The 25,539-nt window shown below is 37.9% G+C and overlaps 3 protein-coding genes and 1 pseudogene across 5 annotated transcripts; 1 reads left to right on the forward strand and 3 right to left on the reverse strand.

Annotated features, from left to right (window-relative positions):
- Window positions 1–3,720: 3,720 nt before the first annotated feature.
- On the reverse strand, window positions 3,721–5,511 carry LOC137723681 (CST complex subunit TEN1). Of its 2 annotated transcripts, none has more exons than XM_068462877.2 (4): window positions 5,353–5,511; window positions 4,716–4,860; window positions 4,201–4,354; window positions 3,721–4,078 (listed from the first exon to the last, which is right to left on the reverse strand). In XM_068462877.2, the coding sequence occupies exons 2-4, from the start codon at window positions 4,817–4,819 to the stop codon at window positions 3,959–3,961; spliced, it is 378 nt and encodes a 125-aa protein (XP_068318978.2). In that variant the 5' UTR covers window positions 4,820–4,860; window positions 5,353–5,511; the 3' UTR covers window positions 3,721–3,958. The 2 variants fall into 2 exon arrangements, with proteins under 2 accessions (XP_068318978.2, XP_088549108.1); XM_088692982.1 differs by having other exon boundaries at window positions 5,357–5,449.
- A 1,805-nt stretch (window positions 5,512–7,316) lies between these two features.
- Window positions 7,317–11,479, forward strand: LOC137722153 (ABC transporter G family member 11-like; annotated as a pseudogene). The gene is made up of 10 exons (XR_015961835.1): window positions 7,317–7,880; window positions 8,129–8,417; window positions 8,514–8,685; window positions 8,781–8,903; window positions 9,022–9,150; window positions 9,238–9,432; window positions 9,522–9,608; window positions 9,711–9,983; window positions 10,100–10,207; window positions 11,100–11,479. The product of XR_015961835.1 is annotated as an ABC transporter G family member 11-like (transcript).
- A 563-nt stretch (window positions 11,480–12,042) lies between these two features.
- LOC137723014 (phospholipase D zeta 1) lies at window positions 12,043–18,472 on the reverse strand. Its single transcript, XM_068462167.2, has 20 exons — window positions 18,097–18,472; window positions 17,388–17,489; window positions 17,142–17,257; window positions 16,895–17,036; window positions 16,643–16,813; window positions 16,340–16,513; window positions 16,004–16,246; window positions 15,806–15,922; window positions 15,570–15,709; window positions 15,319–15,468; window positions 15,087–15,243; window positions 14,537–15,001; window positions 14,324–14,434; window positions 14,028–14,174; window positions 13,726–13,923; window positions 13,543–13,644; window positions 12,999–13,130; window positions 12,831–12,896; window positions 12,666–12,727; window positions 12,043–12,432 (listed from the first exon to the last, which is right to left on the reverse strand). The coding sequence occupies exons 1-20, from the start codon at window positions 18,286–18,288 to the stop codon at window positions 12,180–12,182; spliced, it is 3,240 nt and encodes a 1,079-aa protein (XP_068318268.1). The 5' UTR covers window positions 18,289–18,472; the 3' UTR covers window positions 12,043–12,179.
- A 3,494-nt stretch (window positions 18,473–21,966) lies between these two features.
- Window positions 21,967–24,889, reverse strand: LOC137723594 (Tetratricopeptide repeat (TPR)-like superfamily protein). Its single transcript, XM_068462792.2, has 8 exons — window positions 24,477–24,889; window positions 23,480–23,546; window positions 23,357–23,396; window positions 23,130–23,262; window positions 22,917–22,988; window positions 22,732–22,812; window positions 22,330–22,391; window positions 21,967–22,241 (listed from the first exon to the last, which is right to left on the reverse strand). Exons 1-8 carry the CDS (start codon window positions 24,771–24,773, stop codon window positions 22,175–22,177), a joined length of 819 nt encoding a protein of 272 aa, XP_068318893.2. The 5' UTR covers window positions 24,774–24,889; the 3' UTR covers window positions 21,967–22,174.
- Window positions 24,890–25,539: the final 650 nt, after the last annotated feature.

A 25,539-nucleotide genomic window follows, 5' to 3' on the forward strand; every position in this document is an offset into this window, starting at 1 on the left:
GATGGGCAAGACGGGTGTAAAGGTTGCGATCATGATGTTGGTAGTGTTAGTACGTAGTGGTCATGGGTGGGGTGGCGGCAATAGGAGGTTATGGTCACAATGACCGTTACAAGTTGGTGGTAATATAGGTAATGGTGGGAGTGGTGGTGGCGGGCAAGGTAATACGGTGGTACTATAGGTGGCGATTATGTTGGTCACGTCGATCGCAACATGAAAATTCATATACTCTCTTTTTTTCTTATATACATTCTGTTAACTTATGTTTTTTAATTTTTTTTAATTTATTAAATTTAACGATCAAAAATTAAAATGTGTGAAATTAAAAAGAAATATATAAATAATTTTTACAACAGAACCTCTATTTAAATTTATTCTCGAGCACCACCCTATTTTTTAAGTTAGGTAAAAACAAGCACAAACTTCCACAGAAAACAAACAGACTTACTAAAATGCGAAAGCAAAGCACTCAATCATAGGGCTTACCAAAAGGAAGAAAAAGTTGCACAAAAGTAAAGTAATAGCTCCACGTACTCATCCAAATCCACAAAATCTATGAGATGAAATCTATCAATGTCCCATAAAGTTAGAGAGTAAGAGACCCGTTTCAATGTAACAAGAACAACTGTCCTGTTGGGCCTCGAAGAAAGTTGAAGAAACGCCATTTCAGAGGGTCCTACTGACTTCCTCCCATAATATTATGCTCATTTGAACATGCATGTTAGTTTCTATCTGTCAATCATCTTCGCTTTCCTCTCAAATGGGGTATTAGGTTTGGAGGATGATTCTCTATCCTCGTAATCTTTTTATATTTCTATGTCCTCTTATTTGAACGATTACGGTTAAACAACGTCAACATCTTATATTAATTTTTTATAAAAATAATAAAATAAAAAGTAATATGTGAGAAGAAATGATGAAAGAGAATGAGAATAGAAGGGTAGCGAATCCTCCTGTATTAGGTTTTCCATAACATTGTCGGTCCATGGAGATTTATATGGTCGTGGATTAATCTCTATATTAAATAGTTGGCAAGGAAATTATTGGTGAACATATGGTGACAGCAACTTTTTACCGTATGAAGTTGGGTAAGTGGTTCAGATCTGCAATCTGTCACACCAGAGGACTGTAGGGAGACTCTTACCGGCACATCTCGACTCTTACAGGCACTAGATCTAGATGTGCATTTCATGTTTACTATTTCTCCCTTGCGTATGCGAGGAAATTCTTCAATGTTGTTATGGAGTGTTATATTTCATTACGTTATTACTTGACGTGATGAGATTCTTAAATGTAGTCATAGGATATTCTTCTAGTGATGTTTCTTTCATCACGTGACTTTCATCTCATATGACTACTGAGATAGTTCATATTATTAATGATGCAGCAGCAATAGTTTATTAATTGGCAGCCCATGCGTATTGGAAGTCTAAAGCTTAATTAAGTTTGAAATATTGTCACATAGGAAGTTGTCAAGTTATTTTCGGAGTTGTAAAGGTTTTATATAAACTTGAGGTTTATTAATTTGTAAACTCTTATAAATAATGTACTAGAAAGCTTTAAATAGCAAAAACTTGTTTAATTAAAAAAATTATATATTTGCTTGGAACAATTGAAGTGAGTGAGTGTTTCTTACTTTTAAAATCAACCGTTTAATTTAATTATATTGAGTGACTCCACGATTACGAGCGTCGGGCGAAATCCATTGCTGATAATTAAATGTTTTTCGGATGATAATCCCTCATCTTCGAGACTCGGTTCTCCAAGTGAGTTCCTCATCTTTGACCTTACGAGATCATGTATTAATTCTTGGTCCTTGCATGATATTGTTTAGTGCGCAGAATACTATATGCATGATGAGAAATAACATATATGCACCCCCAATTGTAGAATCAAATCACACGTAAGATGACTACTAGGGTCTAGGGGATGGGATGTTCTCAAGACTTTGTGGCATAATCCAACCTGTTCATGATGTTGTAGTGATTTGATCCTGCATATTTTTCAACTAATAATCGTATGTCTATGACACTTGAATGAGGATATTTTCTTAAGTCGACGCGGAAGCCAAATATCATTAAATCAACTAATCAACAACTTCTAATTCTTCATTTTAAACAGTACTTTTTATTAAATAAAAATTCAAGAAGGTTTTGAAGCTTATCTAACTCTAAACGAAATCCGAACTTGAGCATATTCTTACCAAAATAATGAATTGAATTATAGAAATGCTAAATAAACTCTCTAAGAAATAAGAGTCTTATATAATCTTCGTCATCTCGCAGTTTAATATTAATTTCTGTGTCGATATTACAAAATATTATACTAAAAATATGAAATAACAAAGAATTTACAAAGAGCTTTACTTTTAAAAGAATCACCTTAGCATTTCTCGTTGAATTATTGGTTGAGGAAAAAAGAAGACAAACTCAAGAAGGTTTTGAAGCTTATCTAACTCTAAACGAAATCCGAACTTGAGCATATTCTTACCAAAATAATGAATTGAATTATAAAAATGCTAAATAAACTCTCTAAGAAATAAGAGTCTTATATAATCTTCGTCATCTCGCAGTTTAATATTAATTTCTGTGTCGATATTACAAAATATTATACTAAAAATATGAAATAACAAAGAATTAACAAAGAATTTACAAAGAGCTTTACTTTTAAAAGAATCACCTTAGCATTTTTCGTTGAATTATTGGTTGAGGAAAAAAGAATTCGTTGAATTATTGGTTGAGGAAAAAAGAAGACAAACGAGTACTTATACCGGCAGGCATGCATGAGACACGAGTCTAACTCTGCTGCTTTTTCACACGTGATACCTTTGAACAAACTTATCCTGTGCTCCGCACCGCCATCACACATGAGGTCGGTGCAAAGGAGCAACGATTACGTAGGGTCCGGTACAGCGTGAATTCCGACAAGATGCCACGTAAGAGCCAACAATCGGGTGTGGGGCGGTGCACTGGATGGCAACATGCGATGGCAAAGTTTCCGGCGAAAACGTTAAAGTAGGTGAAGGACTTGGGCCATGCTAGGACCTACGAACAAAGTTCATTAGAATTTATGGGTCCAATTAACAATTTTTTGTTTTCCTTGAATTATGAAGTGATCATTGTCCCTATGCTTTTGCCCTTTTACCGTTCAGGATTTCAATTTTCACTGTTGAATTGGTTGGGTGTGGGAGGGTAATTTGGTCTTTCAATTAAATTTGCAAATAAAAAATAAAGAAATGATTTCCGCACCTTTATCTTTTCTGGAAACCACGGTTTATTTATGACATTTAGATTGGATGATCAAAAGACATAAGAGGTGCAGAAGAAGAAAAACGTGCACGACAATCATTTCCCTTAAAAAGAAGGAAACTGTGTATGAGACTTTATCAAAAGTGGGAATTTCCACGAACACTATGTCACCTCATATTTTTTGCACAATATTTTATAATGTCAACACTGAAATTAACGTTAAACTATAAAGGTGTTACTAGAGTAGGATTCTCTCATTCCCTATCCCCATCCCCTTCCTCTCACACTTTACTTTTTGTCTTTTTGTCCCTATAAAAAATCAATATAAAATATTGACGTAACTTAATCGCAATTGTTCAAGTAGAAAAGGAGCGATGGGGAGAGAGATTAAGAAGGGAGAGAATCATCTTCCGGCAAAGAGTTCATATAGAGTTCCACTTTGAGAGAATCTCCTTAGCTCTCTCGAAAAAAAATGTTTACAAAGACGAGAGAAACTTACCCATACATAGGGTGCAAATGTGGAGTTGCTAAATACACTTTGTCAAGTATTTTAACTTTACAAAATGATAATGTATTATCAGCTTGAAATACTGCAACAATGACATATCAAGCGTAGGTAAGGTCTTTTCAACAAATGCGTAGGTAGGGAGTGCGACACGAAGGGGACCAGGATAAATTTCAACCACATGAGCCTTTCCAAAAGAATAATTGCATTAAGTTGCTGGCTTCTTCAAATGGTTGGCCTGAAATTGTCCTATCAGTTGCAGAGACTGATGATATAGATTGAGGTCAATGCCGTCGACATTCCTTTCCACACGTGCCTGCAACACTGCCTGAGAAAAAAGAGTACGAACACTTGACCTTTCTTGCTTTCACATTCATGCGTGTGTGACTCGTGAAAAAGACCGGCACCAAAAAAATCATCAAGTGAATGTAAATGTAAGTTACCACTTACCTCATTATCCGGTTGAATAAGCAGCTCGCCGATGAACTGGTAGATGGATCCAACTCGAAAGCTGAGCTCCCGGAGGTGCTGCGTGTTGATTTTTAACCTCTCACTTCCATGGGCGATTGTGGCAATGGCCGTCTCTACAGAGTAATCGTGTAACCTACGAACGAAACAAGGAATACTAATTCATAAGCTGTTTAATGAATTTGAATCTGTTTGATCTATCACCAACTGTTTTGGGTTGTATAAGTGACATTTTTCTAATTATTAAGCTCAGTCAGAGTCTAAAGTGTTTCTTAATGTCTACTTCGGGCACAACCAGAGATGCCAAATTTGCCCGAAGAAGATCATCTCGGACAGTTCTGCATCCACTCCAACACACTACCATCTTGATGATGATCTAAGTGAGTCAAAAGTAAGACCCTGGGATAGGAAAGTTTCCCTCGTCCTGAAGACCAACCGAGCCAGCCTTAGCTATAAACTACTTGTACCCTAAACATGTGGAAGGGAAGAAGTCTTACCTTCCGGTTACTCGTAACGATGCTCCTTGCTTGAAATATGGGGAAGATGGATGCAAATCTTGCAATGTAACCAACGCCCCCGATGTTATCTCAGATGATGCCATCGACTAAACTCTCTAGCTTCAGAAAAGCATCCAAATCTCTCCTGCAATTTTGAGTAGTGAATAAAATCAATTACCAAAAATTACTAATGCAAGCATTTGAACAATAAGTTGGAACTTTTAGCAATTTTAACAACCTATCGAAAGAAGTAAAATTTGGAAAATTAAGAAAAACAATGGGGTTAAAGGAGCAGAAGGCATATATTTGCACTTCAAAGTTCAAAGTTCAAACCCACCACCCAATTCAAAATATACCCAATGTCTCAAATAGGCTCTAATGTGTTTTTAGAGGAAAAATCATGAGGGCAAGAACAATTTAGCAGAAACCCCATCCCCCAGATTCACTATTCAAACTAAATGCAGATAAAAGATGACATCTTTCTCCTTCAATCCATTCACCCAATTCAAATCAGCATAAAACCCAGTTACAAAATGATACATATCAACAAATCAACCATACCCAGATACCCATATTAAAAAAAATAAAAAATAAAAAGATTCAAACTTTAAGAAAATAGCAAAAGGGGGAGGCTTACCTCGCTCGCTTTCTGTGTGAGGAGGAGAAGAAGGAATAGAGGGAAAGAGATGATCGTTCGAATACTGGTAGTCTGGAAGTATCAGCAAAGATTCAAACTTTAGCAGCAGCAGGCCTCCAGCCTACCTCATCTATTTTATCTGGGCTTTTACGAAATCGAATCAGTCGGTTTCATTGGTCCTTTTCTCAAGGAAAGTTATGCTTTCATTTGGGCTGGAATAACATCATGCCCAAGTGGACCAAATTCAATTTTTTTTTTCCCAAAAGAATATAATCTCCGTATGAATATTTTTCACCCTCTCCACACGCTATTATCTCTTATGCACGAAAGTTTATTTTGTGAAATTTGTTATATTTATCGTAAAAATAATTTTGCTGATGATTTGACTCTTTAGATTTGTCATGCAGTTTGAGTCCAGTCTTTTTTTAGCAAGCTATTTCTTCATACAATTCGAATGAAGTGAGGATGAGTGACCACATAACCATGGTGACATAGGATTTGATGATAACACCACCTTTTATGTATATTTTGCCAAAATGGTACTTCATATCCTTAAAGCCAAATACTTGAGAATTGGTACGAAGAAAAGATATAAAATTTGCTACATTCCAAATGAACAGGTGTTGTTTAGTTAGAAAGTAAAAAATTGAAAAGGAAAAGTGTCTCGCATATAACTGTTGAAGAATAATTAATCTCGCCTAATTGTCTTTATAAAATAAAAAATTTAAATTAAAAAAAAAAGTAGTTTGGAGAGGGGGTGGTGTCTAAATGCGCATGACTATTGGGGGAGGGGGAGCTTAACTTTCTCTTTATCTTCCCCTTGAGGTGGTTGACAGCTGAGGAAGAAAGAAGAAGTTAAAGCATTTTGTGACTTGTGATGTAAACCAATCAATATCAAGGCACTAACCAATGCACGCCCATGCCCTAGTATGATATCACCACTTACTATTAATTCTTGAGTGACACTTCATCTCTTTTTCAATGCTATGCTCACGATAACGACATATTTTTTTAGTATAATCACCACACTACTAAAATGAAGATAAAATTTTCAATAAGACTGCTTGATTGTGCTAGTTCTCATACTGAATTGGACTAGCTACCTTGGTGTGGGGGTATGACCCTAACATTTTTATTCATATGACTTTATACGAGATTTTCTCTTACGACGACTCATCCACTTATGTTTGAAATATAGAATATGTATCCATTGTACTTTAGGTGTATGTGTTCGTCCAGACGTACTTCTATACAAGAGTAAACAATACCAAATACAATACGTGACCATCACATGAATTTACATTAATTGTCGTTAGATAAATTTACATCTTGAAATTTAATAGAAATAAAATAAATCACCCTCATACAATGACAATATTGTGGAGTGCCAAATGTTAATATTGAATAAAGTTATTCATATTATGTTTTTGTACCACATTTTCACATCACTTTAAGTAACATTTGATATGGACAGCCACATCATTTAAAAATCAAATTATTAAATTTAGTTTATTATGTAATAAACTAATAATTAAGAAAAAATAGTTAATTAAATGATGATTGTGGTATACGAAAAGTTTTCTCTTTCATTTTCTTATATTTTTCTCTTTCATTTTCTTATATTTTGCAAATTTTTCAAATGATTATGGTATAAAAACATGATATGAATAACATTCTTCAGGAACTAAAGTCAGGACAGACCCCTAATATTAATTAGTTTTTTGTATTAAATGCCCCTACCAAAAAGCCACCACCCATTAATTGCAGAACAAAAAGTATAGCTGTATAGATCATCCTCTTCTCCCCGCAACCATCTCTCAGAATTCGCAGATTCAAACTCTCCGTCAGAAATGGAAAACAACGCCAACATAAATTTAACTCCTTTTTAAGCAGTTTCTGATACCAAAAGATTCCAACTTTGAACACGCTCGTTCTGCATGGGAATTTCAAATTTCCATTCTTTGTAACCAACCTTCGGTCAAATTGACAGAGTCTTCGTTTCCACACTCACGTCTGTGGTTCCTCGTCGTCCTACATAAACACGAGTAGAAAGCTCTTCTGGGTCGTGTGCAATATCGGGGAGCTAGCGAGAAATTAAGTAACATGCCATACGAAACTGAAAAAACGAAGAGTTCAGCAGCGGCGGCGGCGGCAGGGCATGCTATGATCGAGATAGAAGTGGGAAAGCCGTCAGGAAACGGGGTTGTGGCCGGAGGGCTGAGCCCTCTGAGTGAGACTCTGTGGAGGGGGAGAAGACAAGTTTGGAGATTGTGGGAGATGTGTCTGCAAGGCTGACGTGGAAGGATCTGACGGTGACGGTGACTCTGAACAACGGCGAGACGCAGAAGGTGTTGGAGGTTTTGACTGGTTACGCTGAGCCTGGAACTTTCACGGCTCTCATGGGGCCTTCTGGTTCTGGGAAGTCTACTTTGCTTGATGCTCTGTCGAGTCGGTTGGCCGCCAATGCTTTTCTTTCTAGTACTATTCTGCTCAATGGCCGCAAACGGAAGCTCTCTTTTGGCACTGCTGTGAGTAGTAATCTCTTTCTCTCTTAATTTGAATGTTTTTTGTCTACTGAGTTGCTTTACGTTTGTTTGGGACTGTTTACGTAGGAAGCACTTCTGCTCATAAGCGCATTTGCTAAAAGTTCTCTTTTTAAAAAGTTAAAAACACCTTGAAATTAGTAGGTTATGTTTGATCAAGCTAGCTAGGAAGGCGTCTAGATGTGATGTATTCATGATGTTGTTTTTGTGGATGTTGGTGCAAATTTAAACAGGCCTATGTGACCCAAGATGACAATTTGATTGGAACTTTAACGGTGTGAGAGACGATTTCTTATTCGGCAAGACTAAGGCTGCCGGATAAGATGGCTTGGTTGGAAAAGCGGGCACTGGTTGAGAGTACAATCATAGAGATGGGACTGCAGGATTGCGCCGACACAGTTATTGGAAATTGGCATTTGCGTGGGATCAGTGGGGAGAGAAGAGAAGGGTCAGCATTGCTCTTGAAATCTTGAAGAGGCCTAGATTGCTGTTCCTAGATGAGCCAACAAGCGGACTTGATAGGTATATTTGTATGCCTTCATTTAACTGGTTTGAAGTGCTTTCAAATTATTGTGTTGTAGGGTTAAATCTTAATGATCAATTGGTTTTTTGTGGCAGTGCTTCGGCGTTTTTCGTGACTCAGACATTACGCGCCCTGGCACGAGACGGAAGGACTGTCATAGCCTCAATTCACCAGCCTAGTAGTGAAGTCTTTGAACTGTTTGATCAACTGTACTTGCTTTCTAGCGGCAAAACAGTCTATTTTGGTCAGGCGGCGGACGCATATGAGGCAAGAACCCTCAGTCTTTGCGTTATGAACATCTATTTGTTGATTTAATGTAAGTGTAACAGAGCTCTTACGAACGCATTGGTTGGTTTTTTCAGTTCTTTGCACAAGCCGGCTTTCCGTGCCCTGCTTTGAGGAACCCATCTGATCATTTTCTTAGATGCATAAACTCCGACTTCGACAAAGTAAAGGCCACACTGAAAGGGTCCATGAAACTCAGGGTACGCATAGTACTTTCTCTTTTCTACTTCTATGTTATGTAAGTTTAAATGTTCACAATTCGTAGCAATAGTTTCGGTCTTCTGATAAAATTCGAAATGTTTTGTTTGTTGTTATCAGTTCGAGGCAAGTGATGACCCGTTGGAGAAGATTACCACTGCTGAAGCTATAAGAGTTCTTATTGATTCCTATCGTTCTTCTCAATACTCGTACACAGCTAGAGAAAAAGTTGAGGAGATATCGAAAGTTGTAAGTGTTCATATAAACCGAGATTTTTAACCAGTTGATCATTAATCTGATTACTCTGACTGACGTTTCTTTTGCCATTTGCTGCAGAAAGGAACTGTGCTAGATTCTGGAGGAAGTCAGGCTAGTTTCTTTATGCAGGCCTTCCAATTGTCCAAGCGTTCGTTTATCAATATGTCGAGGGACTTTGGATACTATTGGCTCAGGCTCGTCATTTACATTGTCGTCACAGTTTGTATCGGAGCCATCTATTTGAATGTGGGAACAGGTTACAGTTCGATTCTGGTATGTATTATTTGCAAGGCGGAACCATCTATTTGGAGTCCCAAGTTCATTCATGCACTAATACTTTCCCCTCTTTCATTCTGTTGCAGGCACGGGGTTCATGTGCATCTTTCGTCTTTGGTTTTGTCACGTTCATGTCAATTGGCGGGTTTCCTTCTTTCGTAGAGGATATGAAGGTTTGTTCCCTACACCCTTCTACCGGTTCACCCCATGCGAAAAGACCCTAAATATTTACTTGGACAGCAATAGTCTAATTTTTCACCACCTAATTTCTCCAGGTTTTCCAAAGAGAGAGGCTGAACGGCCACTACGGCGTTACTGCATTTGTCATCAGCAACACGCTCTCTGCAATGCCATTCCTGATACTAATTACCTTTCTCGCTGGAACTGTTTGTCACTTCATGGTCCGGCTCCACCCGGGCTTTGAGCATTGTCTCTTCTTTGTGTTGTGCCTTTATGCAAGTGTCACTGTCGTTGAGAGCTTGATGATGGCGACAGCCAGCATCGTCCCCAACTTCCTCATGGGCATTATCATAGGGGCTGGAATTCAGGTTTGTAATAATTTCGAAGCGTACGACTTAGAAGCTTGTGGAAATCGGCACTTAGTAACACTTTTCCTCTTCTTGAACCATGTTTGATGAACTGTGTGGTTTTCTTCACATGTCAGGGTATCTTCATGTTAGTCTCCGGGTACTTCAGGCTCCCGAATGACATCCCAAAACCCATCTGGCGTTACCCTATGTCATACATCAGCTTCCACTTCTGGGCTTTACAGGTAAAAAATACAAAATTTGTTTGATTTTTGAGTCGACGGGCCAAGGGTGCCACTAACTTGATAATTACCACCTGCTCAATTGGTCAGATGTGGAGTTCTGTCACAAAAAGTCTTGGTATTAGTTGATAATTACCACCTGCTCAATCGATCAGATGTGGAGTTCTGTCACAGAAGTGGGATAGCCGACCTCTGAGTCAAATCCAACAAGAAAAAGCATAGGCAATGTGAAGGAGGCAACAAAATTTTTACTCGACAACATGACATCCGGAAAGCTTAACGGCAAGTCGACATCAAACACGAAGCTGTCAACGTCTCTGTAACTGAAACCATCGAACGGTGTTTGCTCGTCTTAACGGAGGACCGAAGTGGGCGACGACAGAGCCTCACTGGGCTGCGACTCTACCCTTGCCCACTTCAGTCCTCCCCAGTGTTTACGACAGAGCTGCCATCCTTCTCACGGGTCCTGACGTCGTCACCAACTTTTCTAACGTTGTTATAACGGAGGAGAAATTTGTTGCCGATGTGGTGGTCCCAGCTGCAGAGGAGGGATGCAGTTGTGTATTTCCGCCATCCAGCGAGGCTCTATCGTCACCCACTTTGGTCTTCCGTTACGACAAGCAAACACGTTTGATGGTTTCAGTTACAGAGCCGTTGACGCCTTCGTGTTTGATATTGACTTACCGTGGATATTATGTTGCCGAGTAACAACTTTGCGCGCGATGAGCTCGGCAAGTTTGACGTCGAAGATTTCTTAGCTGACGTCATATGTTGAATCCAACAGTATAACTGTATACTCCGAGTGTGCACGTGGATGTTAGAGGATTGTTTTGTAATTAGCTAGAGGGAATTGTGCTTCAAAAAACTGATGTCTATGAACATGTTTCACCTTCAGGGACAATACCAGAATGACCTGAGCGGCTTATTGTTCGACAACCGGACACCGGATCTTCCTAAGATCCCCGGCGAGTACATCCTGGAAAATGTGTTCCAGATTAACACAGCCAGATCGAAATGGATAGACCTGAGTGTGATCTTGAGCATGATTGTCGTGTACCGGATCATCTTCTTCATCATGATCAAGTTCAGCGAGGATGTGATGCCGTGGATTCGAGGTTACATGGACCTTCTTTGAGGAACTATGCAAGAAGGTAGACTGAAACCTCTGAATGCAATTCCACAAAATTAAAATACACTTGAGGGACTTTAAATTTAGAGATTGTACTGTATGTTCTGATGCTTGATTTCTAAATATTATGAGTTTTTAAGGATGAATGTAGGTTTCATCCTGGTGATCATTTACTTACCTTGACGGGCACGATCTTGCGTAAGTAAAAGATGTAAAAATACATTTAGGGTTGGTTTGGAAGTGATTTTGAAATGTCTAGAAGTGCTTTTAATGATGTCTTTAAAAAAAATTAAAAGTGATAAAGTATAAAATTATTTCGACTTCTGTTAAAATTTCCAATGTGCTTCAATGCGCTTATGAGAAAGCTCATGAACAGTGTCTTTTCATAAACATTTTAGAGGAGAAACTTCAAAAGGGTTACTGCAATAGGGCACCTCCCTCAAAAGGGTGGGATTAGTGGGGTCAGATGAGATCATCAAGCTTTGTTACGTGAGAACTGACAAATAGTACACGTGATCCGGCTGTCCTACACAAGTTTTTCTTGCAATCTAATTTCACTCATCCGATAATCGAAGTATAGTTTTTGTTCATCTAGTATTCTGATTAGGGTTAGTGGCATGAATTGGGTCATTATTCGTCTACGAAGCATGGACACGATGGTATCCCCTTGTATCCCTATGTCGTATCATGTCATATTCTCTTGTGGGCATACATCAACTCTTCTTGTTAATTTGACGTATCCCCGTAATATCACAATCGATTTTTATGAGGAACTATGTACAATTTCAAGTCAACAGATTGTTCCTGCTATTTACACATCAATTTCAGATCAATGGAAAATCATACCTAATGAAATACTTGAGGGGATGTATAAAATTCACTTTCATTGAAAACTGGCCTCAAATCTTCTTGCTGCATAAACTCTAAAGGGAAGGAAACAAGATGCCCCCTTACATGCTTCAGTCTTTCCATCGGATCTGTTTCTTTCGCCTCTCCCTCCTTGCCGGACTCCAACAGCTTCTCGGGGGCTATTCCCAAATCGATCGTTGTGTGGCCATGTTTGTCTTTCCATTGAGCCTTGCATTGTCTGAGAGCAGCTCTGCATTTTAATGGCAAAAGTAGAGATTTTAGAGTGCATAGAGCAAATAAGTAAAAGGACGACCCCAAGCCAACAAAGCTCCCCGCTTTGCAAGGGCCGGGGAAGGAACGTCTATTGTACGCAGTCTTGCAGTCAATATTGCACTGCTATTGTTAACAAAGAATCGAGATATCGACACTATTGATGGCATAATGCCGGTTCCATAGACAGGCTAAACCTGATCATTACTGTACCTTGAGTGAATAGAATCATTTGGGATGCAAGAAAAGACATCGTCGTAAATAATTGAATTTTCCTGGAAAACAGAAACATGAGAAAGTTACTGAAACTGAAAAACAATCGATCAAACCAAAAATAAACACTAAACATATCTTTTATTAGAGAATTGCAAGTTTTACCTTCGCAGTTTCTAACCACAGATTCTTGTATGTTGTGTCTAATACAGGATCACTGATTTGATTTATCTGAAAGATTTGAGATTCACCAAACAATGTTAATATTAACAGAGGAAAGTATACGTCAGTAATGAACTATAAATTAGTGAATGTTTCATCGATGTTTCCAACCTCCCCTGCCTGGAGACCAAGGTGCTCGGACCACAGCGAGCACCTAAGACTATATGCAAATTTTCCGGCCTTCCATGGTTGTCCATTCATAGATGATTCAAGAAACTCCTTGTCCTCAATTACTACACCAATCTGCAATGAATATCACATTGTTCATAGGTCATGTGTTTGAAGGATCTCTTTCTATGCAAATTTAAAAAAAACTAGACGATTATCCAAGTACAACTACGGAAAACAGAGAATCTGACTGCTATAGAAAACTATTGCTTCGTACTAGAGCTGTTGCGGAAGTATGAACAACTCATTTGAGCAAAAAATTCTTAGGGAAGCGGGAGTATTACACAAGTAAAGAAACACTATGTTTTCTTCACAAATATGTCTAGATGTCAGATAAAAATCAACTTCTATGCTCAATGGTCTGCACTGCAGCACACAATAGCGTTTCTGTTACTAGTGAACTTTAGTTGAGGTGAAATAAAAGAATGAATGAAATGCAATGAACGTGCCGCAACACTTATTTGCTTGACAAAAAAGAGAAATTTACCTCAGAGTCTCTTGATCCGAGCAGACTTCTGTCATTAATATTAGATGATCCAATCAAGGAAATACGATCATCTATTATCATCACTTTGCTGTGTACATAAACCTGATAAATTCATACAAAGAATGAAATCCAGCAATCAATTGACAAACGAAAGCACATATCATATGTACCGCAGAAAATTACCTGACTTGTTGCCACAGGGCCACCTTTGAAAAGTCTTCCATATGTCCTCAGACCATAGAAAGAAATGTAATCGTGTGTCTTAGGACCAAGCTTAACTTTAAGCTTATGCAGTATTGAGTGTTTTTCCCAGCTAATGGTACGGTACTGCCAATGCATTATGGCTCTAACGGTAGCTGCACCACCATCGTCCACACCACCCTATTACATGTACCATGAATTAAAACCAAGAGAAAACATTGTTACTGAAAATTCACAGCAAATAAATGGGCAATCAAATTAAGAAAATAAACCAAGAATTGTACCTGAAAGCCGGGTAATAGTGGTATGACAACAATAACCCTAAAACACTTTTGTTCTTTGTATGCTAGCACAATACGCCTGTACAACGTTTCCAGGACACGATTCTGTATAATCTCATCCCCCGAAAGACCTGATATGAAAAATTGATTCTGGAAACAAACATCAACCAACATAGCAAAATAATCAGCACATGAACTGAAAATCAAGACTTTAAACAGCATCTATTCATATTTAAATTACAAGTATTTGTTTGATTCAGATTAAAGAATGATTCATAAAGTGAGGACAGTGGTGCAACCTCAATATAAACAAAATGTTCTGCGTTCTCAATGAGAGAACAATAAGCGCTGTGTATGCTATCTTCAGTTTGGCTAGATCCAGCAGACCACTGGCTCACACTTCTCACAACCTACACATCACATATTCATTAGATAGAACTATATGCCTAGGCCTAGCCAAATCGTGAAGTCTTAAAAAACAAAATTCCAGGTATCCAAGAGGCCTCTCTAACCTGACAATGGCATGCAGTACGAGGACCTATTTGTCCGTAATCATCAGCAGCAACAGTATGATCACCTCCCTCTGAACTTTCTGACAATTCATCTGAAGTTGTCGAGCCAGATTGTGTCATGTTGTTTAAATTTGCTTCACTTTTGAGATCCTTAGAATGAAGGTCATCTGTGAAACCTTTCATCTGTGTATCAGGGTCTAGATCATCAGCATTCAAGTTCACGGCGCTTAACTTTTGGTTTTCAATAGGAGCATCCAAACCATCTTCTTGAGGCAAAAGCAATGGAATATTTTGCACCGGTGATAGCGAGGAAAAAGAGTTCTCTCTGCAGATTCCATTCTGGTTTTCTTCTTTGTTTTTCTTCTCAATGTCTATCTCGCTACTTCTTCCCAAGTAGTGGGGGAGAACCATGTGGTGCTGAGGCATAAGTAGCGGAATTGTTTGTTCATTTGGAGCTTTGTTTCTCTAGAAAAGGTTCGTCAAGTTAGCAAATTTACTTAATTAAAAAGAGAGAATGTCTCCGCAAGACCAGAACTAGCAGAAACTCAACCTTAGCATGATTCCAACGCTGAACAAAGTGCCGAGCAATGTCACGACAGGGCGGTCCCCAAAGAGCACAATGGACATCATGCCATGGCATACGCGGATACTTTTCACGGTCCAATTCATCTTGCATTGCGTCCTCCCAAGAATTTGGTTCGGATTCTCTACCCCCCATCGCAAAAAGGAAAATGAGTATGAGTTGTATATGATGATTTTTTTAGGAAGAAACCGAGAAATACCTTGGGTTATAATAATCCTTTCCCGGCCATATATGAGGAGGGCAGTCACCCACTTTGTGTTCAACCGTGTCATAGCGGCCAAAGCACAAGTCTAATCCTCCCATGAAGCAAATCTGGTAATCAACAATGACAAGTTTTTCATGATGTGACCTGTACGTTTACGTAAATAATTTATGGAGAACCATCATCAAGCCAAACAAAAAACAAGTTAATTAAAAAAATGTGGATAATTTTAATTCAATTTTGCATACCATAAATAAATGCCTGTGGGGAAACGATCAGGATAGCGCATTACTCTCACATTCTCATGAATGTTAGAAAGCAATCTCTTGCTGTAAGAACTGTTGATTTTTAAAGCAATAGAAACCTCCTTGTAGAGAAGAATGAAAATCTGCATATAAATCAACATTCGAACAAAAAACATGTCAAATCAACCCACCAAAACAGAATAAATGCCAACAATGAGAGAGAATAGTTGTGTTTGCACCTGAACTCCTTGCTTAGCCTTTTCTTCTAGTAATGCATCAAGCCGAGAAGATGAATTGCTATGAAACGGACGTCTAAGATACAATTCTGGGCAAAGCCACCAGCCAGTAATGAAAATCTGGAGGCAAGCATTTTACGGTTGAGACCTCTCACCACTAGAAATACACTTTAATTGGCGTAAACAAGGCAAGAAACAAACCTCGGATTTTGCACCTTCAATAGAAGTAGCAATAGCTTCAAATGCTGCTTCGCCATCTACAAACCATTGAGCTTGACTCCCGTCATCGGCCAAACCCCTTGGAGGAGCAAAGGAACCAAACTGATGAGGATGACACCAACCTTCATGAGGCCTTGAAACAGCATCATTTATTGCAGTAACCCATCCTTTAACTTTAGCATTGCTAGTGGTTCTTAACCTTAAGCTTTGATTTCCGCAAGCAACCTTTTGACATTTACAAATCATGTGTCGGTCATCAGAACTAAGCCAAAGATGCTCAAAGCACATATAAGTCATACATAAAATACAAGAACTCACCCTAAATGTATAGCGCAAAGGGTTACGTTCCTTTATTTGATTAGCCAAATATATTTGAGACTGCCCAATTTCATTGGAATCTGGCAGTACATTGAAAACAATAATGTCTAAAAGTTCGGTGTCAAAGGGATCCTCCAGTAAGGCCAGGAACCCAGGTTTTAAAACAGCCCACACCTGCAGTTAGATGAAAAACATCACGATAATCAAAATACGATTCTCTCGAAATAAATAGACATATTGTAGGAAGCATAGTTTGATTTTTCTGTAACAAACAACTAAAGGAAAAAAGTTCATTCAAAAAACCTTTTGCCAGTTGTTGCTGCAACAATCAAGACAAAAGTATGCACATGATTTCACATCAGAGTTAGCCCCGGTAATTTTTGGTAGATGCTTCACCATAACATAACCTTCTTTCAACTTTGGTCCATACTCCTGTAAAAAGGAGAGCTTTGACACCTCCAAAAATTTGCAGACCTACAATCCGAAATCACATCTTATAACAAGTGTGAAGAATGAGTACCACCAAATTACAGCAGCAATAGAAAAGGAGCACACCTCTCGAGAATTGACTAGATCCATGTTCCCCAAAAAATGGTTCAAATAGCCCTGCATTGCCACCTTTCCTCTGTCGGAAATGGACTGCTGGCCTCCTAATGCTGGACGGAGGATGGGAAGAGCAGCACGAGATGGAACATCTCTGCATCATAACCAAATTTAGGGAACCATAAGTACTATTAGCATAAAGGCTTAATTTGTGCCCAAGAATGAAAGAGAAAAGGGGATACGAAAGTCAGAAAATCACCTGTTTCTAACACTTTCGTCATGATGTAAAGGGACCGCCCCATCATCTGGTTCGTCATCATCTTGCACTACTGCTGTCTGATCAACTATTCCAATACTATGAAGCCATTCTTTAACCTTTCGTGTAAAGTTCCCATGAAAAGTACATTTTTGTGTTAGGCCAAATTCAAATGAGAAAAATCCAGTATACATAAATGTTACGAAAAATGAAAGAATGGCAGAGACATATCAAATAAAATTGGCAAACCTGTTCTTGTTTCTCATGAAACTCCTCAATTATCGCGCGTTTCTTCAAAGCAAAATGTAAATAGAGAACTTGTGATGCTTTCTTCAGCAACCGCCACTTGAACTGTTACAGCAGAATACAAAACAAATCGTTTAGTATGGAATAACAATACTTCCAAACCATCTGACAATCGAAGAGTTTTGCGAATCGTTAGATGAGACAATCATGAACAATGTACCCAAAAATTACTATGACATAGCATTGGTATTAGTTACGTGGAAATATTGGAAAATCAGACAAAGATATGGAATGGGGTGCCATATCGGGGAAACTCTTAATTAAATATCGACAAACTGACATATGACATTCCCCAAAGTTTTATTTTAAATTTCCATATTTTTGTCCTTCATTTCCATAGATGGCAACCGATTCAATATCGATATATCCATCCATATATACACAAATTTGCATATCAATACTTGTTCTGGTACCAATATTTTAAACACGGGTACTAGTAGAAGAGCAATCATATGATCCAAAAACAACATATGCTTGGAAATTTGATTAACAAAGTACCCAAACTATTTACCAATATTCAACTTCAATTGATTTACCAAAATAATAATAAAAAATTACCAAATTTTAGTTTCTAAAAACTTAAGCTTTGAAGAACAACCATCCCAAACAGTTCATACAGATACAAATTACACAGAGAAAGAGAGAGCTTTGCCTGCTTGTACTGAAACTCAATGGTGTAAGACAAAAGCATGGGGCTAATATCTCCGGTTTCGGGCCGCGAAACCGACACGATGGTGGCAACCGGAAGCTCTTCGAAAATCGGGGTGAAGGAGAAAGACCCCACATTCATATTCACTGCATCGGACTGCACAAAACCGGTGGCAAGGAGCTTCTCCGACGACATCCGACAGTTCTTGCTTTCGGAGTCCCAATAAGCATATCCTTAAAAAACCAGACCAAAGATTGAGACTTTTGGGTTGTTTAAGAAAAACCCAAATGAAATAAACTAAGAAACAAGAGCTTGCTTGTGAAATGCAGCGGTTTTTACAGTTTGCAGAACTCCCGGGAAATTGAGGAAGGTGGGCTTCGGGTTTTGGTGAACCCGCGGGTTTTTCACGGTATTTGGTAAGTGAAACGACACGTGTCGTATTCAGGTTTTGAATCCGTCTGTTTATCCACGTGGCAGTAGATAAAGTCGGTAGTATGCACTTTGAGTGAGCCCTATGGTCACAAAAAGAGTTGGAATTAGAAGAACAATTAGCAAAACTAATTAGAGTTATTTAGTTGGTATATGCTATATATGGATCTGGTATTTGTATTTCATAATGATGGCAATGGCTGCTTGCCAAATGTCCAAAATACCCTTTTAATTTTTTTTGCTTTCATTGTAGTTCCTTGAATCAAGAAACCAAAATTCAGATTGTACTTTCTTCCAGAGTTGATCAATCTGAAGTCAATTAATAATTTTTTTTTATCAAGAATTATTTTTAAGAGCAGGTACGGTTCAGATTGGATTGGTCAAGTTTAATTAATAATATGGTTACAAGCCAAAGATCAATAGTTTCAAAATTGTACTAAACTTCAAATTCAACATTTGTATATAGTAATGTCAGCGAAATACTATACATGTATCTTAATTCTACCAAATTTCAGTTTAAGCCAATTTAAAAAGCTCAAAACTACAACCAAACCAACCTATTACCGTCTGTTTTGGTCGGTTCAGCCAAATAGATGCGTGCCCCTAACTGTTTCCTATGAGATTCGAACTCAAAATAGAATTTAAACATTAGTTAAAAAGAACTCCCTACATAGAAGCCAAATTTCATGAAAATAAATTGAGGGCATTATGGTAAATGCACATAGGATGTCATTAGGGTTCATGTACTCACAGCGGCAGTTGCAGACGGCATATCCCATTGGAGGATCAGAAGAAAAAGAATATTCAAATTTATGCGCTTACCTCTGCGAATATGCCGAAAAGGGTGTTAGGGGGTATCTTCCAAAACACTCACTCGTTAAGCATATGTAATTATCTTTGAGAAAGATTAATTAGACTACATAATTAAGCATAAGTAAGCGTAATTACTAAAATAAGGCATGCACATTGTTGTTGGAGATTCCATTATGCCAACCACTAAAGCAACAAATTAGTACTTATTTAAGTTTTTTTAGCTAAAATAATTCATGAGAGTGACAAAATTCTTCATTTTGGTTCCTGAGATTTAAAATCGATAGAAGCGGTCTCTGAGATTGTCCACCATTAATTATTTTGGTCATTTCATAAAAAATTTCCATTTTAAATAAGAGTATTTTTATCAAATCAACCTCTTCACTTGACCTAGTGGTTTTTTTTTTGTTAATTTAATTGAGATTTTTCATAAAATGACCAAAATTATTGACTGTGGGCATTCTCTACCACTTCAATCAATTTTAAATCTTAGAAACTAAAGTGAGGTTATGACAATTGCAGAGAATTTTTTTGTTTGAACAATTTTTATTTCAAAAGAGAGACAACTATTGGCATGCCACAATTATCCACTTTTTCTGGACCTAGAGAGCTTATGGGGAATTTCACTATGCCCATATCCACAATCAAGCAGACTCATCAACTCTAAGCATTGAACCCAAAACCTTTCACATTTTTTTTGTTTATTTAAGAGTCACAATCTGCTCATTTACCACTAGATCACTTGCTGTGATTTTGCTGAGACTATTTAAAAAAAAAAAAAAAAAAAAAACCCCTTAATGTTAATTAATGTTTCCGACCACAACTTGTCGTGCACGGCTAGATTGTGCAGTTTATGTGACAAGTAACGAAAATAAAATTGCAATTTTTGGTTCAATAATTGCGTGGCACTGATGGTTGCATAATTTGACACCTGTTTAAATTTTATTTATTTTTGGTCGATGACGCACACCGGACAATAACCAAACTCAACAAGCAAGACGAAAACAGTCATAAACGTGATAATGAAGACTCTTGTGTTTCGTTAGAGGTAGCAAGTCTGATTTTATTGAGAAATATTTTAGTGGTTAAGAACATAGTTTGGTATACTAAATGCTATTAATAAGTGGTTGAAATTTTTTTTTCAAGTATTCAATCACTTGTATTATGACACTTGATGTATTGAGCTGTGTTACTGCCATACTAAAAAAATCAAGAGATATAGTCGACCCTTGTGAAAACTCCTTAGAGCATCTCCTCCAAGATGTACACATCAGCTACAACAGTAAAAAAGACCACACTAATATTCTCCAACCGAAGTGCCAAATCCTATGTGGCGATAACATAGATTGGCGGCAAAAGAGGTTGCTGTCAAATTTGACAGTAGCTTCAAATGTTTGTTTATTAATTATTAAATGCATTTTATTAATTTTTAATTAGTTTAATTAGTTATTATAATTAAGTTGAGTTGACCGATGCAATTATCATACTTTTTTCTTCTTTTCGATCAAGGAAGATGAATAAATTACTGATTAAATTTTAAATGTCATTTATTAAATTTTAATTAGTTGAATAATTTATTTTATAAAATAACAATTTGATATGACATATCGGTTGGAGAACAAAACTTTAAAAAATATCAAAGTGCCATATAAGCTGTCAAAATTTAAATCCTCTTTGTGAAGAGGCTCAAAAAAAAAAAAAAAACAGTTGAAATATCAAATGATATATTTAAATCCATATATCCTAAGCCCATTAGGAAGTAAGAATTCCTAAGCCCATTAGGAAGCAGGAAGGATTTCCTAAGCCCATTAAAAAGTAAGAATGCCCAGTAGGAAATAAGAATTCCAAAGACCAGTAGGAAGAAATCCGACGTCTTTAAATACCAAACCGGCAGCATCCCACCAACATATCTCATCAGTTTTACGCTTCTCACGAGCAAAGCTTGTACGAGAAACAGCACAGACACTCCAACTCAGTTGATCAGTTTTCTTTCCTTGTGTGAGAATCCATCTCCTCCGTCGACACCACGATGAAGAACCTCCGGCTCTCAGTTTTCAGACACGGCTTCAACTCTTCTGAAAGCAGAAAAACAGCGGAGAATGCCCTTGCTACTGCTACTGCTAGAATACGAATGCTGAAGCAAGAGAAAGCGTTGGAGGCGGAAACTAGTACTGACATTGCTCGTGACTGGGATGAACGTTTGATAAGGCTCAAAACAACAGAACAGCTTTTAGATTTGTATGTTTTGTTCGGGAGCTTCTGCAAATCGGTTCTGGACAACCTGTCGATCATGGAAGAACAAAAGAAGTGTCCGGCTGAAGTGAAAGAAGCCATCACTAGCTTGATATTTGCAGCTCCGACGTGCTCTAAAGATATTCCGGAACTGATGACACTCCGGAAGATTTTCGAGAAGAAATATGGGGAAAAATTTGTATCTGAGGAAACTAACCTGCAAAGTCCCGATTGCGCTGTGAATCTGGCGATGGTTATGAAGCTCAGATACTACTACAAGGAAGCGTCGCAAACTCAGGGAAAATGTTTAGATTGATCAGCTGTCATGAACCATGTAAAATGTGTTTCCTTTTTGTTCATGTAAAACTCTTTCAAGTTCGTCGCTCTAAGTAGTATGTAATATCCGATTGAATCGTTACTTTACTTATAGGTTCCTTAGACTTGTCTGTTCTTATGCTGAAAATCATCCCTTTTTGAAGTAAAATCATCGAAACAATTACACAAAGAACAAGTAATTTCTTCTAGGAAAAGCACACATCCATATTAAGATTGTCGCTGCACACGATAAACCAACTTGCGTGGAAGATTGACAGAGCTTCAGCCAAATGCTTCAACTGGTCGTCCAATTTCGACAAAGACAGTGAACTTTGGCAAGAGAAGCCATGTAATCGTCGGACCTAATATGAAATCAAATTTATGTTTTTTAACGGATACTTTAACTGTTTTTATTAAGAAATGAGTTTTGATTGAAGAACTAAATCTAACCTTTGTCCATAAGGAGACTGGCATGCAGCAACAATATGGAGTTTGGCCCCGTCGGCTTTCTTCTGCACGGGTTAAGATAGCTAGTTAGCAATCACTGATAATTTCTCAGCACCATTGTAGCGTAACATAAGAGATAGTATAGCTAAAAACAATTAATCAATGTATAGGTAACGAAAACGAAGATAACTTGGACGGTTAGTATTTTCTGCAAGTGTTTTGTTTCTATGGCTCAAGAATTTAAAAGGGATGTAAAGTTAAAAACACATGATTTCTGACTACAGGATCAATGGAGAACCGTTTCCTGCCGTCTCTAGTTATTGCAGGAACACTCATATTCGGTTGACATACAACATGTGACACCAAAAGGATATCAAAAGAAAATTATCATAGTTTGAAGCAAACCTCAGATTCGTAATAAAGTCCGGCGTATAAAGAAGCGTAGAAAAAATCACTCTCACGGCCATTCAAAAACGCAGCAGCAAGCTAGGCATCAACATCAATCAGTTAATTTAGAGGAAAGTCATGAACCACACAACAAGCTCAGATAAGAAATGGTTTGATCAAAGAAGAAAGGTTTCACTCAACACCTTTTCCGGATCACCACCATCTTTAAACATGTTATAGGATTCTCGCATGACAGGTCTTGGATCTCGGCCAACCTGCATTCGATCTAATATATAGTTAGAAGAATTTATTCAACTTTCCGCTCAGTACAACGGAGTAAATAGCACTTCAAATTACGTCTGCCAGTCTATAGTGTCAAGCTTAAAGCCTAATTTAACTTTGTAGCATTGACTTGCCTGAAGAAATCGTTCCCTTGCTTCGTTAACTCCATACAACTGAGCTTCACAGAGAAAGCACCAAATGGACTCCTCTGTATCATTTGGATTCTGCGCAACATCTAACCGAAACTGCTCTGCCCCATCTTCAAACCTGTGTGGAATATATACCCGGTTTAATCCTTGACATGAATCTCAACCAATCAGTTGGTAACAAAACAAAAGCATATGGAAACAAGAAGTAGTACCTATCAAGATAGTAAAGTGAAAGCCCCCTTTGCCAAAGATCTGATCAGAACAACAGGAAACATTTACTGAAACAATTAAATATCCCCAAAACCGTGATTAGTAACTATAATCAATAGACTTACATGCCTTTTGGCGAGGATCCAACTCAATTGCCTTGTCAAATTCTGCTAGTGAACCTGAAACATCACCCTTAACAAATAACAAAGTTGAAAACTTTAATTACCAAACTATGAGAGCAGGTTTCAAAAGAAAGTTAGGGTCAATTCGGAATGCTTTTGGAAGGGTAAAGTGTTTTCTGACAATCAGAAAGCCTTTCTGACTACACGTTTGAAAGAAAAACTTCAAACCTCTTCCGGGGTGATTGTCTAGTAAACACTTCCAAGTGATTTTCTACAATGCAATTCCAAGTGCTTTCCATGAAGCTATTCCAAGTTCTATCCATGAATCACTTCTATTTGATATTTTATAGCTTGTGATGAAATTGAGGTTCCACCATAAAACCAATTGGCAATATGAGGAGTAGCCCAAGATCATATAAGCACATAGCAAACCTTGTCCCTCACCGATGTGGGACAACTCTCAACACGCCCCCGCACGTGTGGCGGATTTTCAAGCCTACACGTGGACAACAACTGGGTGACGTGGAGCGCGTGTGGCCGTTTGGCTTCACACGAGGACAACTCGCTCTGATACCATGATGAAATTGAGGTTCCACCATAAAACCAATTGGCAATATGAGGAGTAGCCCAAGATCATATAAGCACATAGCAAACCTTGTCCCTCACCGATGTGGGACAACTCTCAACAGCTTGTTCGGGAAGTGCTTTTAAATGACTGAAAGAACTTTTAGAGAAAATAATTTTTAGTGCAAAAAGCACTTGAGTTTATAAAGCACTTCTCTAAAAGAGTTTTCAGTCATTTAAAAACACTTCTCAAACGAGCCCTTTACTCATTTTTCCATAAAGCACTTGGACACTTCCAAGTGCTGATCAACAAATCACTTGAATTTTCAAAAACATGATTATAATAAAGCACTTGAAACATAATTTCTTTTGAGCAAAAGTGCTACTTACAGGTGTGGAAATCACTTGCCAAAATGTAACAAGGAGTAGAAATTACCTGCCTAAAAAGCACCATCCCGCGTCGAATCGCCGCAACGGCTTCACGGGGATTGTTGCCCCCACTAGTCAAGGCATCCCAGATGCCGGAAACCTTAGGAAGGAAGAGTCTTCTGGTGCTGAAGATTTGCGAGTTAGTAGCAGTGCGACTTCTGAATGTCAATGGCGGCGGCTGGACTCCGTGGCTGTGAACTGTTGAAGTAACAGTGCCAAAGAAGAGTGAGGAATTGTGGGTTTTGGATGAAATGGAAGGGGAAGCCATGGAAATAGGGGGTTTGAGGTTGTGGGTAATCGCCATGGAAGAAGAAAGATGCGACCTTTGATGTGTTCTCGTGAGGAATTTGAAGGTGGAAGTGGAAAATCTGGTGGTTCTTGCAGTTGTTCTGGACTTGCGGTTGGAAGGGAGAGATAAGGCGCCAAAAGCCAACCGAGCGTGATTGCTAGAGGACTGTCAACGGTAAAATTTTTACTTTTTACTTTAACCGAGTGGTAACTTATTGTTTTGTATAATAACAAAAAAATTTGTATTGAGGCAACTTTTTGTTTGCATCTTCATATTCGTAAATTAAAATTAAAATACCGTCTTATTGTGAGAGGTTTGTAATTCAAGTAATTAATGGTGTTTATCATTGCACACAAGAATCTAAGTTCGATTTAGTCCTTCTATTAAATCGATTGTATGTAGAAAAATATGTCAGATTGTCAAGAGAAAATAAAGAGCTCAAACGGTCATCTTAAAGACTAAAATTAGAATATCGTCTTATTATGAGATGCTTGTAATTTAAACAATTAATAGTATTTACAACTGCACACAAAAATTTAGGTTTAATTTTATCCTTCTATTATATTGCTTGTATGAAGAAAAATGTATCATCTCAAGAAAAAAAAAACCTACCTAAAACGTTTTACATTTCTATTGCCTTTTATAAAGAAAAGCTCAATAAGACAAAGGAGCACATCAGAAATTTAGTAGAAACATGTTATTTGAAATCAATTGGAGAATGACTTATACGAGATGTATTAACTGCTACTGTGATACCTTAATCTAATAATACAGTGTCATG

The sequence above is a fragment of the Pyrus communis genome, chromosome 4, assembly GCF_041283825.1.
Source record: "Pyrus communis isolate YQ-2024b chromosome 4, ASM4128382v1, whole genome shotgun sequence".
In the NCBI taxonomy this organism is placed as follows: domain Eukaryota; kingdom Viridiplantae; phylum Streptophyta; class Magnoliopsida; order Rosales; family Rosaceae; genus Pyrus; species Pyrus communis.

What these genes read in the sequence shown, in the direction of transcription:
- LOC137723681 (XM_068462877.2), bottom strand. Translation starts at nt 4,819, where the DNA reads ATGGCATCATCTGAGATAACATCGGGGGCGTTGGTTACATTGCAAGAT. An exon ending in TCGTTACGAGTAACCGGAAG is followed by an intron (nt 4,355 to 4,715) that starts GTAAGACTTCTT and finishes TTTCGTTCGTAG; the next exon opens with GTTACACGATTACTCTGTAG. An exon ending in TTATTCAACCGGATAATGAG is followed by an intron (nt 4,079 to 4,200) that starts GTAAGTGGTAAC and finishes CTTTTTTCTCAG; the next exon opens with GCAGTGTTGCAGGCACGTGT.
- LOC137723014 (XM_068462167.2), bottom strand. Translation starts at nt 18,288, where the DNA reads ATGTCGTCGGAGAAGCTCCTTGCCACCGGTTTTGTGCAGTCCGATGCA. An exon ending in ATCTAGTCAATTCTCGAGAG is followed by an intron (nt 16,814 to 16,894) that starts GTGTGCTCCTTT and finishes TTCGGATTGTAG; the next exon opens with GTCTGCAAATTTTTGGAGGT. An exon ending in GCCCTGTGGCAACAAGTCAG is followed by an intron (nt 13,645 to 13,725) that starts GTAATTTTCTGC and finishes TGAATTTATCAG; the next exon opens with GTTTATGTACACAGCAAAGT.
- LOC137723594 (XM_068462792.2), bottom strand. Translation starts at nt 24,773, where the DNA reads ATGGCGATTACCCACAACCTCAAACCCCCTATTTCCATGGCTTCCCCT. An exon ending in GGATGGTGCTTTTTAGGCAG is followed by an intron (nt 23,547 to 24,476) that starts GTAATTTCTACT and finishes TTATTTGTTAAG; the next exon opens with GGTGATGTTTCAGGTTCACT. An exon ending in GACTTTATTACGAATCTGAG is followed by an intron (nt 22,392 to 22,731) that starts GTTTGCTTCAAA and finishes TAACCCGTGCAG; the next exon opens with AAGAAAGCCGACGGGGCCAA.